The 17,642-nt window shown below is 41.2% G+C and overlaps 1 protein-coding gene across 2 annotated transcripts; it reads right to left on the bottom strand.

The window, feature by feature from the left end:
- Nucleotides 1–3,735: 3,735 nt before the first annotated feature.
- On the bottom strand, nucleotides 3,736–17,149 carry LOC138921825 (melanoma antigen preferentially expressed in tumors-like). Of its 2 annotated transcripts, none has more exons than XM_070257293.1 (5): nucleotides 16,998–17,149; nucleotides 16,066–16,175; nucleotides 8,238–8,537; nucleotides 7,182–7,784; nucleotides 3,736–6,321 (listed from the first exon to the last, which is right to left on the bottom strand). In XM_070257293.1, exons 3-5 carry the CDS (start codon nucleotides 8,525–8,527, stop codon nucleotides 5,808–5,810), a joined length of 1,407 nt encoding a protein of 468 aa, XP_070113394.1. In that variant the 5' UTR covers nucleotides 8,528–8,537; nucleotides 16,066–16,175; nucleotides 16,998–17,149; the 3' UTR covers nucleotides 3,736–5,807. The 2 variants fall into 2 exon arrangements, with proteins under 2 accessions (XP_070113394.1, XP_070113393.1); XM_070257292.1 differs by having other exon boundaries at nucleotides 16,052–16,175; nucleotides 16,998–17,090.
- Between the last annotated feature and the right edge of the window lie 493 nt (nucleotides 17,150–17,642).

Below are 17,642 nucleotides of genomic sequence, written 5' to 3'. Positions count from 1 at the left end.
GCCTTTGCTGTCAAAAAAATCATTGCCAAGACCACCGTCAAGGAGGTTTTCCCGTGTGTTTTCTTCTAGGAATTTTACAGTTTGAGGGCTTATGCTTAAGTCTTTAATCCATTTTGAGTTGATTTTTGTGTATGGTGCCCAAGATAAGGGTCCAATTTCATTCTTTGCATGTGGATATCCACTTTTAACAACACTATTTACTGAAGAGATTATCTTTTCCCCGTTGTGTGTTTTTGGCCCTTCGTTGAAAATTAGTTGACCTTATATGCGTGTGTGTTTCTGGACTCTCAATTCTGTACCGTTGGTCTGTGTTTCTGTTTTTATGCCAGTGCCATACTGTTTTGATCACTATAGTTTTGTAATATAATTTGTAATCAGGAAGTTTGATGACTCCAGTTTTGTTCTTCTTGCTCAAGATTGCTTTAGCTATTTGGAATCTTGTGGTTCCATACAAGTTTGAGCATTGTCTTTGTATTTCTGTGAAAAATGCCGTTGGAATTGTGATAGGGATTGCATTGAACCTGTAGATTGCTTTGGGCAGAACCGACCTTTAAACGATATTTTTCTTTCAATCTGTGAACATGGGATGTTTTTCCATTTATTCGTGTCTTCCTCAATATCTTTCATCAATGTTTTGTAGTTTTCAGTGTACAGATCTTTCACCTCCTCGGTTAATATTTTTTCTAAGTGTTTTGTTCTTTTTGATGCTGTTGTAAATGGGATTGTTCCCTGTTACAGATAGTTTGTGGTTAGCGTATGGAAAGTGTGGCTGAATTTTGAATGTTAGCAAGAGCTAACACTTCAGGGTCCTCAGTGGTGAAAGGTATGGAGGGTCTCTGGGGGCTGTTGAGGTCCTCAGTGGTGAAGGCGGCTGGGGTCCTCTGCAGAGCAGGCCACTGGGGACTGTGTCCTCCCCTGCCACATGGCTGATACCAATAGCCCCTGCCCTTCTTTATTCCTAGATGTCTCCAGACATCTCACTCTGCCGGTCTTCCCAGCGACCTGGGTGGGGTCAAACTGAAGCAGATCCCTCATGCAGTGCCCTGAAAGGCTGGGGAAGCTGGTCGTTCAACCTGCTCTTCTTTTCCCTGCGAAGGGAGCTCTCTGGCTGGGGAGTTCCCTCTCGACACTGAGCAGCACTGCTCTGGGGGATGAGATGATGCAGGCAAAATGAAACTGTTCTTCCTACCCTTTGCGTGTGGTTATTCTCAGGTTTGTTGCCCCAGCATGTTGCTGCAGCTCCTTAAGTGGACTCCTGAGTTCTCCCAGAGCTATGTTGGCTCGTGGATAGCTGTCTAATTGTTGCTTTTATAGGAGAATGGAGTCTGGGATCTCCTACTCTGCCGTCTTGCTGACATCTCGCCCAAGCTCAGTCTCAAGCAGGCCCTATGTGCCTGTGTTCCCGGGGTTGGGCCCTCTCAGCATTCCCATCTCTCCCCCGTTTGGTAGCCTAACTCTGCCTTGTATTTGCGATTGACTGTGCAGAAGAGTGTTTCCCTCCTCCGCCTCCTCGGTGGTAGGAAATTTCTAATGTTATTGGTAAACGATAATGAGCCCTGGCCTTTTTCCTGCATCTCATCTAATGGTAGAGGGTTCTTTTCTTCTGCCTTTCCCATGACAATGATGTGTTTTTACCTGTGACGTGTTGGTGATAAAGTTTGCTTAATGCTTTTGATTCACATGAGAGAAGGGTATGGACAGGGGTTGAAGATTCGTGATTTTTCTGCAGCAATGGCTTATCCTCTCCAGCAAGCTTGCACCACTCAGGAGGGCTCTCTGTGATCTCCTACCCTGTTCACAATCTCTCTTGCGGGTACCAAGTAGAGGTGCATGGGTGAGAGCTTGCAAATGACTGTGAACTCCCTTTCTGTCTGGCGCTCTCAGGGGTTTTATACTGTCAAACGAGCTAACCCTTGATCTTTAGTAATTCATTAAAAATGTTAGCTAAGTTCTTTTAGCCTGCTTGTATGGGTGGCTAGTGTTCCTTCTTCCTGTGTTGTGTCAAAAGCCCATGCACCCAGTCTTTTCCTGGAGAGACCTGACCCTCCTTGGAATTCAGTCTACTTGGTTGCCCTATAATGACTTCAGCTCTCTGATGGGGTCAAGTAAAATGAATGTGCAGCTTCTTTGGCTTTTTCTCCTTGATAGGGTGGGAATGATGCTCTTTCCAGCTTTCTGCAGCTTACACGAAAGTGGAACTCCTCACTCTGAAGCTTCCTTCTCTTTGAGACTCTCTTACTCTACTTTATTGCTTTAATGGGAAGTAATGTAGCAGTTCTAGTTACCCAACGAAATGTGCTTTTATAAATGAGTTCTAAGTAATCAGGCCTCCCACAGGAAACAAAATGAATTCCTGGGCTTCTGTCAGTCTGTGTTTGTGACCCTAACAAATAGTAATAGAGGACTTCTGTGTAAAAATAGCAGTCAGTTCTTTGAATGTCTTACGATATCTTCCAAAGTTTTTTTTTTTTTAACTTTTTATTAAGATTGTGGTAGTTTACAACCTTGTGGAATTTCAGTTGTACGTTATTGTCAGTCATGTTGCAGGTGCACCACTTCACCCTTTGTGCCCTCCCCCCACCCCCTCTTTCCCCTGGTAACCACCAATCAGTTCTCTTTGTATACATGTTTAACTTCCACCTATGAGTGGAGTCATACAGAGTTCGTCTTTCTCTATCTGGCTTATTTCACTTAACATAATACCCTCAAGGTCCATCCATGTTGTTGTGAATGGGACAATTTTATCCTTTTTTATGGCTGAGTAGTATTCCACTGTATATATATATACACCATATCTTCTTTATCCAATCATCAGTTGCTGGTCACTTAGGTTGCTTCCACGTCTTGGCTATTGTAAATAATGCTGCGATGAACATATGGGTGCACGGGACTTTTGGAATTGCCAATTTCAAGGTCTTTGGATAGATACCCAGTAGTGGGATGGCTGGGTCATATGGTATTTCTATTTTTAATTTTTTGAGAAATATCCATGCTGTTTTCCATAGTGGCTGCACCAGTTTGCATTCCCACCATCCAAAATTATTTTTAATGATCCTCTATCTGACAAATCATTTAGATCATTCTTCCAATCTGCTGAAAGCAAAGAATTGGGAACCACCAATCTTGCAAAAGAAATGTCTAATCATGTCATTCATGTTGTCAACAATGCACCAATAATGTTAGTAATCACTCCTCTGCTTAGTGCTATAGAAGTTTTCACCTCTATTGTGGTTTCTAAGGGAAAGAAAAGGCAAGGCAGGTTCGATAGGTTTAGGATTAGCTAGTTTGAGTATTTTCAGCGGGCACTGGGGCATATGGCTTGTCCCTGGTGGTCTGGTACCTGTGCGTGGGGTGATAAGGGCAGGGGAATAGTAGCCCAGAGGGTAAGAGCCCTGGGAGAGCCCATGAAGAAAGTGATTGGGGGGTCAGGGTTCTGTCTGGGTTGGTGTGCATGAGAAAGGCCTGCTCACAGGCAAGTAGTTTACTATCTCTAGGAATTCCCTAGCCTTGGGAGGGGCAGTCTCTCCAGTGTCAGCAAGTCCCCAGATGTCAAAACATCACAAAATACAGAAAATAAAAGGGCGTGATTAATACAGAAACTAAACAGAAACAGCCTCTGCCTGCATGGAGCTAGCGGTCTAGCGCCATGTTGTCCAACAGAAACATAAAATGAGCCACATCAAAAATAAATAAATAAATAAAAACCAAAAGGAAACGTCAAAAGCAACAGGTGAATTTAATTGTAATAGTTATTTTATTTAACACAAAAGTAAAAACAAATTATAATTTCAGCATGGAAACAATATAAGTAAATTAATTTTATACTTTTTAGTAAGTCTTTGAAACACAGTGCATTCTTTCAACGTGTAAGCAATATGAACAGATGATCAATTCTGCATTCTTTTTTTCTTATAGAGCCTTTGTGCTATCGTTTCAACAAAACACAATAATGCCATGTGTTATCATTTCAACAAAGAAACAACATACACAATTCATTTATTACTTATTTTAACGTTTGTCTTTCTAAGTCAGAAATGCAGTGTGTTATCACAAAATGGAAATAAGAACAAATTATTAACTACATTAATGAATAATTACTTTTTACATCCTTTTCTCTAAGTCTTTGAAATGTAGTTTGTTACCACTGCAAGGTGTAAGCAATAAGAAAAAATAATTTTAAATTATTTCTTTCCTGAGTCATTGAAATGAGTGTGTTATCATTTCAACATGGAAACAATATAAACATATCATTAATTACTTTTACGTTCTTCTCGCACACTAAGTCTTTAAAATGCAGTCTGTTTCCATTTAAACAGGAAAATACAATATACAAACTATTAATTATTTTCCCTTCTTTTTTGGGTACTAAGTCATTGAAACTCAGTACGTTATCATTTCAACACGTAAGCAATAGGAACAAACTATCAATTAATTTTACATTCTTTTTTCCCAATAGGTCTTTGAAATGCAATGTTTTATCATTTTGACATGTAAACATACAAACAGATCATTAATTAGTTATTTTAACGTTTTTTCCTTAAAAGTCTTCGAAATGCAGTGCTATCGTTTCAACACGTAAACAACATAAGCAACTTCATTTACATTCTTTCTTCTTTACTGTCTTTGACATGCAGTACGTCATCACTTCAACATGTAAACAATGTAAATAAATTACCAGGGATTCTACTTCGTTTGTTTCTTACTAAGCCTGGGATGTACAGCGTGCACTTAACACTTAAGAGTACATGACATTTCAGAGTAGCCCCACTTCTAGTGCTCAGTAGCCACATATGGCGAGTGTGTCCCACACGGAACAGTGCAACTCTAGTGGAAGAGCAGAGGGAGTAAATCCATAAGGAATGGTGTAGACCATGAAGGAAACGTACATGGTACATTAAGAGAGAGCAACAGCAGAGTAAAGCTACTTAAGTAAGGAAGTAAGAGAAAATCTATCTGAGGAGGTAAACATTTAAGCCATGACCTGAGGGTTGAGCAGCTATCCAACAGCATCAAGAGGCCAGCATGGATTGAGCACAGTATGTAACGGAAAAAGCGAAAAGCAGCTGGAGTTTGGGGGAAGAAATAATTTTCCTAAATGCCCTAAGAAAGAGTGGAGAAACTGAAAAATCACAGGAACATGTGTACTGTGAGTGGTTTGAGATCAGGGACTTTATTTTTCTTAGCACGTGAAACAGTATCTACATCGGAACAGATACTCAGCGAATGTATGTGAGATAAGGAATAACTGAGCCAGGGGTCTGAGACCTGAGAAAGCGGGCAGCCACAGGTTGATGAAGACACCAGTAGGTAGTGGGCAAAGTTTGTTTCCTTTTACTTGCATTTGGTTTCTCATAAGCAACCTAAGGCGATCATAACTACAAGATGTTTGCAGAACCCTAGAGGGCAAAGTTATCGGCTTCAACCGCTACCACATCCAGGAAGAGTTCCAATTGATCTGACTTGTGTCAAGTGCCCCTAAGTGGATAAACGGGCCAATCAGTGTGGACAGGGAGGTGATGTACCATGACCAGGTTACCTTACGTCACATACCCAACGCTGGGGTTAGTCACCAGAAGAGGATGTCGAGGGCCAGGGGCAAGAGATCCACAGGGCCTTTCAAATTCCTCTATTTTTTTTCAGAGTTCCTCTTTTATAGAGGTCCACTACTCAGTCAACCTTCCTATCCCCGGTTTCCTGGAACAGTAGAATTTTATATACGTGTCTCCACAAACTTGGGCTTCAGGAAAAACAGTGAGTGCTTGAATGGCCACACTTGAGTGTTGAAACAGCTCCTTGTACTGTGGAAATCACTCAGCACAAGTGGTCCAGGTCATGTCGTCCCGCTGTACCGCCTGCAGCATTGCCTTCACCTGGGCCTGCACTTCGGCAAGTTTCCGTGGGTCCAAAGTGCCACGAAAATTCCACTGTTCATAGCAATGGACAGGCACAGGATAAACTACATGCTTCAGCTCCATCAAGGATGCCAAGTGCTGCAGAAGGCTCGTGAGCACAGGCATCGTAATGGGGTTGAAGGCAAAGCTAAGGACACGGAGATGGGAACATTGGCTCAGGGCTGGGAGGACAGCAGAGAGAGCAGAGTCAGTTATCAGGCAATTACTCATCTCCAGATGCTGCAGGGTGCCTGAGACCTTCTCCAGCAGAGTCTGGAAGGGCTCATAATCTTCCGAGAATATCTGGTTGTCACTGAGATTCAACAGCCTTAGGTGGGTGGCCTGAGAGCTCTGGGACAGGACAGTGACATCTCTGTCAGACAGGCCACAGAGAGGTAGACACAATGTATCCAACTGAGGCGGCAGAACTCTATACAGAGAAAAAAGAAAGGTTATTTCAGAAGAATGAGGATTGGAGCAGGGCAGCCAGCCCTGAATGAAACGTACCTAAGGCTCTAGAATAAACTAATTTGCACATATTTTGCAACAGTGGTTAATCATGTGGGCTTGGAAATCAGACTTAAGAGACTTGTGATGCTGAGGAAGTTACTTTTCCACTCTGAGATAATACAGGTTTTTAAGCTTTAAAATGTGTATAAAGGTAATTATTATACAGGGTTGTGGAAAAGATTAAGTGAAAAAAATTGGATGCACTTAGGATTTATGACCTAATCCATGGTGAATCCTGTTCACTTATTTAGTGGGGATGGGTCTGGGAAAGCAGCCAACTGTGGGTTCCCTTTGACTAGTTCCCAGATGACAAGTTCTCCATTCAGGGTCTAAGCCTTGGGGAAAATACAGGAGCAAAGCGAGTGGGCAGTGTTAGCTACTGTGGCCAGTCCATGGGGATGTGCATCGGCGCTACAGCATAGAGCGTTTCTCCATCTGAATGCCTCCCCTTCCTCTCTAGAGAGCTGTAAACTCCAACAGCAGAAGGACTGAGTCTTCTTCACCAGTACATTCACAGACTTATCACAGTGTCCGCACATGGTCGACTGAGTGACTGACTGAATGAAAGGATGAGCACGACTTCCTTTTCTAATCTTGTCTTTCCCCTCACCATGAGGTACCCCTCTCTAGCCTGGCCAGTTTCAAACTCCCAGCAGTGCCCCTGCTGAGGTGGAAGGAGAAATAGGTGACAAGGAGCTCAGGAATATCCAAGCATGGTCTCTTCTCCTCTTTTAACCATGGGGTGGTTCAGGGAACCCAGGTTCCTTCCCACTCCCTCACCTGAGCAGTTTGTGCAGTTGATCAGTGAGGTGGAAGAAAGACAAGATGAGCTTCTGGAGGTTGTCCAGCCGCCCAAGCCGGTTGAGAAAAGTTCTGAAGTTTTTCCTCTGACAAGATTTAAAGGCGATGTTATACAGACTAAGGCTGTCCAGGTGGATCGTCCGAGCCAAAAGGGTGGTGACTTCACTCAGATCTGCCTCACCCACATCCAGGTGATCAACGCATCCCAGATCCAGAAACTGCAGGATACTTCTGTGGGCAGACATTTTATCAATCTGCAAACCTCTGCAGCAGAGGTGCAAGGACCCAACGCTCTGCTCAACCTTACTCCGAAGGAAAGAAAGAAATTGCTTTGCTCTCAAGGTATCACTGAGGGAAAGGTCCACTAACAATTCCATGGGTTCCTGGGCTGACTGAAGCTCAGACTCTGAATTAACAATTCCAAGGCACCTGACACCATGCCGGGCTTCTTCTAGTTTAAGGATAGAGTGACGAGAATAAATACAACACTGAAAACAGAAAGGGAATGTGGTCCCGGTCTCCAAGCATGTTGTCTCACAGTCCAGGTCCTGCCTTAAATCTAGGATCCTCAGTTTTGGCCCCCTGTAAGGAGAGGAGGAGACAGAACACATGAGAGGTAGACAACTTGAATATCATCCAGCAAGTTCAATGATGGGAAGCAGGAAGGAACTCTTTATCCCCAGTTGTCATTCCACATACCATTCACCAAGAAGTTCTTTCCACACAAATTTAGCATCTTTTATTCTTTTTCCCACACTTTCTTTACCTCTGGTCCTCCACAGTCTCAATACCCATGTCCTTCTTCTTACTCAGGAGGTAAATCCAACCACAGTATCCTCAATCACCTCTATTCTATAATCAACTCTGTAAGACACTGGAGTCCCTAAGGTGACCCCAAGTGTTGGAACAATAGGCCCACAGAGATCCTCAGCATTCACCATTGGCTACTTTCGGGAGACTGTTAGGTATTCCCTGCCCCAGGCTCCAGCATACCCTCCTGCTGACTCACAATGTCCCTATCAGCTATAGTCTTACCAAGAGGAAGGGCTCCGGACAGGGGGGATCTGCAGACCATCAATCACGGCTTCCACGATTTCGTAGTATGACTCTCGTACACTCAAGGTCCCAACATGGAGACAGCGAAAGGGCCAAACCCTCACCATTGCCGTTAGTATCTTCTTATGCCCACCCAAGAAGGCAGCAATGAACAATGGAACAAAGAGTTCTCTTGGGAGTTCTTCCAGGGCACGGATAGCTGCAGGCTCATTACTCAGCAGACTCCTTGCAGCAAGCTCGAGCAGTGTGGCTGTGGCCTTTTGGTGCATCTTTGTAAACCTGCTTCGGGGTGCAGAATATTTAGAAATCCCGAGAAGACACCTACAATCTCTTGTTTGCCTCCAAGGTTAGCAATGGACAAAATATTTATCGAATAAATATATAGTGAATCAGACGGCCACCTCAGATGACCTCTACTATAAAAATAGACTTGTGTGTGTGCCTAAGCATATATGTGCATACACATACACACATACATAAATTTACGTAAGATAAAATGCCATGAGAAATCAGAGGTAAGCTAGCAGAAGACAACGTTGACCACCTAGCTGCCTTCCTCCCAACATTTCCTCCCCAAAGACTACAAACCAAGAAGAAGGAAAATGTAAACCTACATAAAATCCACACCCTCATCATTGCTTTAAAATGGAGAGAATGCCAAAAGTTAAAAATAAATGTGAGGAAAAAAAGAAAAATCATGAATTCCTGGCATACAATCTGTCACATCCCCATCACTAGGCTCTGTGGCAAAGCAAAGACAAACCAAGAAAAGCCACAAGACCCGCAGAGTGAGGAAGATGGTGAGGGGCTTAAAGCTGATCTAAAACTACAGCAGAATGACTAAGCACGGAATAAGTCTGAAAATATTAAAAAGGTGTCTTGGAAGATGAGAGCAGGGACTACAGGGAAGGGATTCCAAAATAGGAACACTGAAAGGGGTAGGGATGATTTAAGGTGCAGTCTTTGAAAGACATAACTTCTAGGAAAGAATAAAGGCAAAGAGGAAGGGAGAAGTATCTTTCGGCATTTAGGTAATGATGGGGAAAGGAAACAAAAAGGAAAAATTAAGGATCTTGCAAGACTAAGAGAGCCACAAAATCAGAGCACTCACAACTTCTCCCTCCATCACCAAAACCACCCAAAACAATGAATAAAAGAACTGGACTTTGCTATACTGGCAGGAAATGACATCATTAAACTAGGAATCCCCTGAAACAACCCAATTTCATACAAACGAACAAAAGGAAGGGGAATACCACAGAAAAACATGGCAAAAAAAAAAAAAGACAAGGAAGCAAAATTTCACACATATTTAACAACCACAAAGCAGGAGACTGTAAGTCAACACTCCAAACAGAATTAATTATACTCAAGCAAGCATTCGAGGATATGAAACCTACCTGGAATCAGAATATTTGTAAAAATCTAAAAAGAGAAATGGACTAAAAAGAAAGTCTGAAGTAAAGGTTTTATATCCAGCTGGGCTGTGCCTCAAATATCACAGCCTACAGAAAAACAGTTTTTCAACACAGAGGAACTTAGGAAATTCTGTACGCCTCAGCCCTGCCTGAGGAATCTACTAGAGCAGTGGTCTGCAAACTGTGGCCCATTGTGCCAAATCTAGTCCACTCCTTGATTTTGTAAATATAGTTTTATTGGAACAAAACCGTGACCAATCATTTACATACTGTGCATGGATGCTTTTGCACTACAATGGCAAAGTTGAGTAGTTGTGACAGAGGCACTGTGGCCCACAAACCTAAAATATTTTCTGTCTGTTTCTTTACAGAACGTTTGCTAGGTAATCTGAAAGATGAACCGGGATTGTGATCCCCCATGCAATGACAGAAAAACTTCACCAAAATATCTGATGGTGAGCACTTTACACCTAATACTAAAATCAAGGTGGAGGAAAGGGAGGAAGACTAACGTACAAATGCTTTATGTTGTGAAAAAAACATAAATTGCGCCACTAAAAATGAGAGAAAGGAGAGGAGTAGAAGAAAACAGAATAAAATTTTTGTCATAGCTCAGTAGGCGAGTGTTAAATGACACTGGGGACAAAAAACACAACGAATGGACCACATAGTAAAGTGTTAAGAAAACAGGGGGTTAAGGATGATTTTTAAAAAAGCATTAAACAGGACAAAGAACATGTCTTAACGATAAAAGCCAAGATTCACAAGGAAGATATAACACCTAGGAATATCTACGCACCAAATAACACAGCACCCACCTCTCTAAAGCAAAAGGGCAAGGAGATTTAGATAAAAACACGGGAATTGTAGGAGTACACCAATCTCGGTACAAGACAGATTAAGTGATATAAAAGAAGACTAGGGATATAGAAAATCTAAAGAACATAATCAATAAGGCAAACTACACACACACACACACACACACACAGACATTCTGAAACTAGAGAATACATTTTCTTGGCAAAAATCGATCATAATTGTCACACAGAAATGACCTCATTAATTTCCATCAAGTAGAAATATCACAAACAATCCTCTGTAATCACAATGCAAAAAAAGTTAACATTACTAACACAGACCGAAAAAGGAAAGGCCTTTCTACCTGGAAAGTTTTTAAAAGCCTCTGCCAAAAAATGTTGAGTTAAAGAGGAGACACAAACTGCAGCTGTAGAAATTTTTTTAAAAGAATGAAAAGCTACACATCAGAATCTATGGGATACATTTAAATCGGTGATCAGAGGCAAAATCAGAGTACTAAATACTTCTATGAGTAAAAATGAAAGAAGGAAAATAAATGAATTAAAGTATGGCCTCAGAAAACTGAAAAAGAAAAAGAACGAAGTAAAGCAGGGGAAAGAAATAATAAATATATAAGCAGAAATGAAGGAGATATAGGATAGAGAAACAAATGAAAATCTTGTTTTTTAAAATAGACAAGCCACTAGCTAGCTTGATAAAGGAAGAAAGAGATCACAAATACACAAAGTAATAAATGACAAAAGATAACCATTCAAACAGAGAAAAGAAAATAAAAGAGATTAGTTTGCAAACCTCTATGCAAATAAATTTGAAAATCTACACGAAGTAGATAATTTCCTGGAGAAATACACATGGCCACAATTCTACTTCTAGTGTTAGAAAGCTGAAATTAGCCAATTTTCATAGAAAAAATAAAGTAAGTTATTAAGGAATTACCCCCAAGACGCATCTCACTCGGATGGTTTTACAGGTGAATGCTGGTAAATCATCAAAGATCGGATACCACCAATGCTCTATAAATTATTCAAGAGTATTAAAAAGGAGGGAAAATTTCCTAACTCCCTTTATGAAGCAAGTATGACACTGGCCGGTCAAGTGTAGATACAAAAATACTAAATAAAATATTAGCAAACACCCAACAATACATTTAGAAATTAATATACTGTGACCAAGTGAGATTTATCCCATTAATAAAAGGTTGGTTCTACGTTAGGAATTCCATTGATATCATTCACCACGGTAATAGAGTTAAGGTCAAATATCACATGATTACCACCATAGATGCTGAACAAACCTTTGGAAAAATTCAATACCCATTCATGTTAAGGAAAAAAGAAAAACCTCAACAAAATATGAATCAGAGGATGCTTTCTTAACACGAGAAAAGATATATCATTAATTCCTAATGCCAGTATTTTACTTAATGGGAGACCACTAGCGGTTTTCCACTAAGGTTGGGGACAAGGAGAGTGTGCCCAGTATTTCGTTCCTATTCAGTCTTGTACTATAAGTATGAGTCAGTTGACTACAGAAATCCATAAGATTTATAAGACCGCATAACAAAAAGTAAAGCCATCTCTCTGTGCAGATGATATTATAGTATATCTGAAAAGCCCTATAGAAACAATGACAAATCAACTGAATCAAAGAAATCAGTAAGGAAAACAGACATAAAGTTAACATACAAAAATCAGTAGTCTTTGGACACACACAGAAACCACTTGGAGAACACATTGATAGAGAAAATCCCATAGACGATAGCAACAAAGAAGATTAAATGCGTAGGAATAAACTTAATCAGAACACCTATATGAGGAAAATTTTAAAAATACTCCTGAAGGACACAGAAGAACCCTGAATAGACGGAAAGACATTCACTGTCCTTGGAGAGAACAACTCAGCATTAAAAAAAACGTCAATTCTTGGCACCAGCCCCATGGCAGAGTGGTTAAGTTCGCGCACTCCAGTTCGGATCCTGGGCGCGGACCTACGCACCGCTCGTTAGGCCATGCTCTGGCACCATCCCACCCAGAAGAACTAGAATGACTTGCAACTAGGATATACAACTATGTACCGGGGCTTTGGGGAGAAAAACAAAAAAGAGGAAGACTGGCAAGAGATGTTAGCTCAGGGCCAATCTTCCCCCCTTCCCCGCAAAAATGTCAATTCTCCCTAAGTTAATGCATAAATTTAATACAATCTCAAAAACATCAGCAAACATTTTTATGGAGTTAGACCAGTTGATATAAAGTTCATATTAAAAAAAAAAAACAAACATGCAAGAATAGCCGGAACATAAGGGAAAAAGAAAACCTCTGAGAGGGGAGTACTGATACCAGACATTAATGCATACTGTAAAGCCTCTGTAATTTACAACATTGTGGTTCTGGTACATGAACAGACAAGTAGCCCAATGGAATAGAACAGAAAACCCAGAAATACACTCAAGTACATGTGGAAATTCTAGTATATGATAAAAGGGCATGTAAAAGCACTGGAGCAAAGATGGACATTTAATAAACGGTGCTGGAACAATGGAGACATTTGGCAAAAAATTAAAGTAGGTCCATATCACACACCATACACAAAAAACAAACTGCAAATGGGTTAGGGATCTAAACATAAAAAGTGAAGCCGTAACAAGGTCTCGAAGAAAATATGGCAGAACTCTTCTTTAACCTCAGTGTAGGGAAAGCCTTTCTAACTGTGACTCAAATTCCACAGGCAATGAAAGAAAAGAATGATCAACTTGACTACATGAGAATTTCTTGTGTATGACAAACACATCATAATATACATATTAAATAAATCAAAAGACAACTGACAAACTGGGATAAAGTATTTACGGCATACACCAGAGACAAATGGATAATATCCCAAATATATACAGAACTCTTAAATATCAAAGGGCAAAGGGCTAAAAATTCGATAGAAAACTGAGAAAAAAGATATGGACAGATAATTCACAAAAAAATATATAAAACGATCCTGAAACACACGATGAGTCAAAACTTCTCACAATCAGACAAACGCATATTAAAACAATGCCGAGATACCATTTCTCACCTACCACGTCGACCAAAGTTAAAAAAGCAGGGCAACACGTTAGTGAGACTGTGGGGGAACAGTCACTCTTACACATTGCTGGTGGGAATAAAAACCAGTGCAACCGTTCTGGAGAGAAACTTGGAAATACCCAACAAAAAAACATACGTACTTAACTTTTGCCCCAATAATCTCACTACTGGGAATATAACTTGAAGATGTATTTCCACCAATACAAAAATACTTATGCCCAAGGTTACTCATTGCAGCACTGTTTGTAATTGCAAAATGTTGAGAACAACTTAAATGCCCATACTTAGGTGAGTGGTTGAATGTGAGTGACCCAGCCACACAATGGAGTCCAGAGCAGCTGTAAAAAAGAATGATGAAGCAACTCTATGGAATGATAAGGAGTGATTTCCTGGCACACCGCTAAGTGAAAAAGAAAAAGTGCAAGGATATGTATGGAATGCTATCCTTCGCTTAACAAACAAGGGCATAGAAAAAAAATACATGTATCTGCTCATTTGTGTGAAATAAATACAGGAAAGATTAAACTAGAAACTAAAGGGATTGGTTATCCACGGGGGAGTGTGGGAAAGGAGTGGAAAGAAGTGGGGGACAGGAAAGGGACAGAAGGCATGAGGAAAGAGTGACATTTCTTTGAGTAGACGTTTTTGTATAGCCCTGACTTTTTGAATCATAGTAACGTTAGTTAAATAAACAATTAAAATCTACCAGGATGTGGGGAGAACCCAAACTCAAATTCAAACACCAACAAATTAACCTAAGTATATTACAAACGAATATCTTAACCACACTGAAGAGGTGAGGAAGAACAGCTAAGCTAAGAAACCTGGGAAAACTGCATTCTGATTACATCTTTTGAGGCTAAAGACAAAAAGAACTGTACACAAATACAAGTTGGTAAATCTGTTTCTGACAGGGATATTGTTAGCATTTCTGCAACTACTTTATGTATACAGCAGGAAGTAAATCTTGTAGATAATGAGAGCCAGGCAAGAGAAAGAAGTTACAAATAAAGCTGGAAGGGACTGAAATCAGAAGTATCAGTACGAGCTCCTGGCTTTTAATATCTGTACAGATGGGTAGGTACAGAAATAAATGTAGATGTATCTGGAAGCACGGGTGTATACACATACAATATATCTCCTACTTTTGTGGATAGACACGGCCTAGCAGCAATGAAACCCCAGTAGCAATGAATACACATTGAGATATCAGTTTCTAAAATGTCATTCTCCAAGAAACGGAACTGGGGCTCCTTGCAGAAGCGGTTTGAATCCAGGGCTGCGGTGGGGGAAAAAACACCAGATGAACATGAACATCTTATAGTAAGGAAAGAAATATACAAAAGAAAAGGGTAGGGTCACGTCAAAAGAACACAGAAGCAACGGAAAGGAAATCCCAATGACCAAAGATGGAACGATTCAAGGCACAAAATCAGTAATGATATAACTTGATTATAACTCATAGTAAAACATAGTTATTCATGAGTCAATACTGATACAAATAATTTGAAATACATTTTATAAAATAATTTTTATAAATAACTTGAAAATCTATAAATAAATGAATGAGGGAGAAAGGACAGCTTTTCAGGAGAACTCCAATGAATAAATGTAGCAGGAATGAGGAAAACAGAAAGTCACCATTAGGTAATGGATTATAAAAGTAGCGAGCAAAAGTTTGAGGAGAAACACGGTATTTTCATGGTCTTAAAGTATTGCCCACATGATATTTATCACTTACCAATGGGAAAATAGTACCATTACAATGGAGCAACATAATTGCCACCATCTTAATCAAGAGATCAAGCTGAATATCATCAGTAATACAACCTAAGGACATCACATACCCCTGACATGAGGCACAGAGAAGGGAGCAAAATCACTTTTGCAGTATTGTGGCATAAGACCTAAAATTAAGGCCCAATAACATGTATGCCTTAACATCTGGGGAAAATCCAGAGGGCCTCAAATGGCCTAACCACAGGTTCTCCTCCTTATTGTGCTTGCACGAATAAGGCTCCTTAGCCAAAGAATCTTCCTTATCACGGGAACTAGGCACTGTGCCTGCTCATCCCTGAGTAGCAGGTTTCAGTTCCCCACCAGCCCAGAGAATTACGCAGACAAGCCAATTACATTCTCCCAGGGGAACCAAGGGTCACTTCATCCTCTCATTACTGCAAAGACTGCCCGCCCACAGCCCCTGCTTCTTCACTCGCTTCCAGAGCGTGGCACCCATGAGGCTCCACCTGGTGCATAGTGTCCTCCTCCCACAGGCTGTGAGTCAGTGTTACTAATAAACTGCTATGGATCTCACGTGTCCAGTGTCGGGTATGATGTGTTCAGCCACACCCATAACACTAGGTTGGAAATCCCTCCATCACTAGTGGAGTGAAGGGGAGAAGAATAAAACAGGTTATCTTGCCCAAAATGTCTGACTTCAATCTAATCAAAAGAAAACATCAGACGAAGCCAAACTGACATTCTGTGAAGTACCTGACCAGTATCTTCAAAAGCGTCAGGGTTGTGAAAGACCCAGGAAGACTGAGGAGCTGTCAGCCGGGAGGAGACTAAGGAGCAACGATGGCCAAATGCAATGCGATATCCTGGAATAGAAAAAGGACATTAGTGAGACAACTGGTGAAATTCAAAGAGAGTATCTAGGTTAGTCAATAGTACTGCATCAGCGTTAACCTCCTAGTTTTGATGATTTTTCTGTGGTTAGATAAGAGGTCCACATTAGGGAAATCTGGGTGAAGACTTTCTGTACTATCTTTTGCAACCTTTCTGTAAGTCTAAAATTATTTCAAAATAAAGAATTAAAAAAGACAAAATCAGTAGTTACAGGAATGGTTATTCTATAAACGACACTGTTTAATGACAGTTTAACCAACCGAAATATAGTTAGAAGGATGGATAGAAAGATGGAAAAATGCTCCTATCACCATCATCCATTTAAAAATGAATTCCAACTTCTTTAGAGAGCCTGTAGTAAGAAACGACACTGTAGTCCTCTCCAAGATGTAGATGAATATGTTTTGGTCTTCAGGTGAGAACAGCATTTTTAAGTATAAAAGAAATGAAACAGAAACAGAAATATACTTTTATACATATATTTCAGTGTTTACGATTTAAAGTCTGGGATTCAAACCTAACCGCAAACAAAACTAAGATGCAAAGGAGAAACATAATTTCTTTTTAAGAAGAGAAAGGCTGAGGGATTTTAAAGAGGGAGCATGAAATGATTGGCTGTACAACTGAAGCGAATAAGACGTGAGGATAGACGGATGCATAGAGGGTGGAGAGGAGAATGGATCACTGAGCAATCCAGCTGGATTGCCTTGTTTATTAACCCCTAAACCTCGACCCTGGGTAATTTAGGCCACTATTAGGTTTAAGTTCTAGAAAACGACACTGTTGTACCTTACCTAACTGGAAAAAGAGTTGGGAAAAACACGGAAGCCATCCAAGACCTCGGCGGCGGCAGCCCCTGACCTTCCCTCGCGAGCTTCGCAGACACCAGACCCAACCCTGGTCACGCCCGGCGCCTTCCTTAACGGTTCCTTCTCAAAGTTAAACTAGCCGGAAGAGGACTTCGATTGGTGCAGCTTAGGTCAGGTGACCCCCTTTCACTCAATCAGCTCTGTCCTGGGAGGCGGGGCCAGGCTCGCGGGGCCAGGCTCGCGGACCCGCCCTGAGGAACACAGTTCTGTCCAAGTCCGCAGCGGTTGAAAGGATTATGGTTCCGCGTGCGCCCCTCCACGGCTTCGATCTCCTTGCGTGGAAAGCGAGGCACAGTGTCTCTGCTTGCGGCCTGGGCCCTGGCCTGCCAGGGCTTCTACCGGGCCGGGTCTCAAACCCAGAGAAGTAATGTTCAAATTCGTTGGCTATGCTGCAGGAGGTGTTAAACATGAGCGGCCGCTTGACGACAAAAGGCTCTCCGATATTCGTGTCCCTGCTGCTCTGGTACATTAAACAAGGAGTCCAGACCCCACCAAAGATAGGAAAAATATGTTCTGACCTCAGGGCAGTGAGGCCAGCATAGCGTTTACATGGACACCGGACCAAAGCAG

Source organism: Equus caballus, chromosome X (assembly GCF_041296265.1).
Source record: "Equus caballus isolate H_3958 breed thoroughbred chromosome X, TB-T2T, whole genome shotgun sequence".
NCBI classification, from domain to species: domain Eukaryota; kingdom Metazoa; phylum Chordata; class Mammalia; order Perissodactyla; family Equidae; genus Equus; species Equus caballus.
The sequence above is the reverse complement of the archived record's forward strand: the minus strand, read 5'-3'. Positions and strand labels throughout refer to the sequence as shown.

Excerpts from the sequence above, each read along its gene's own strand:
- LOC138921825 (XM_070257292.1), bottom strand. Across the intron at positions 7,785-8,237 it reads GTCCGGAGCCCTTCCTCTTG|GGGGCCAAAACTGAGGATCC; the intron begins GTAAGACTATAG and ends CTCTCCTTACAG. Across the intron at positions 6,322-7,181 it reads CAACTGCACAAACTGCTCAG|AGTTCTGCCGCCTCAGTTGG; the intron begins GTGAGGGAGTGG and ends TTCTCTGTATAG.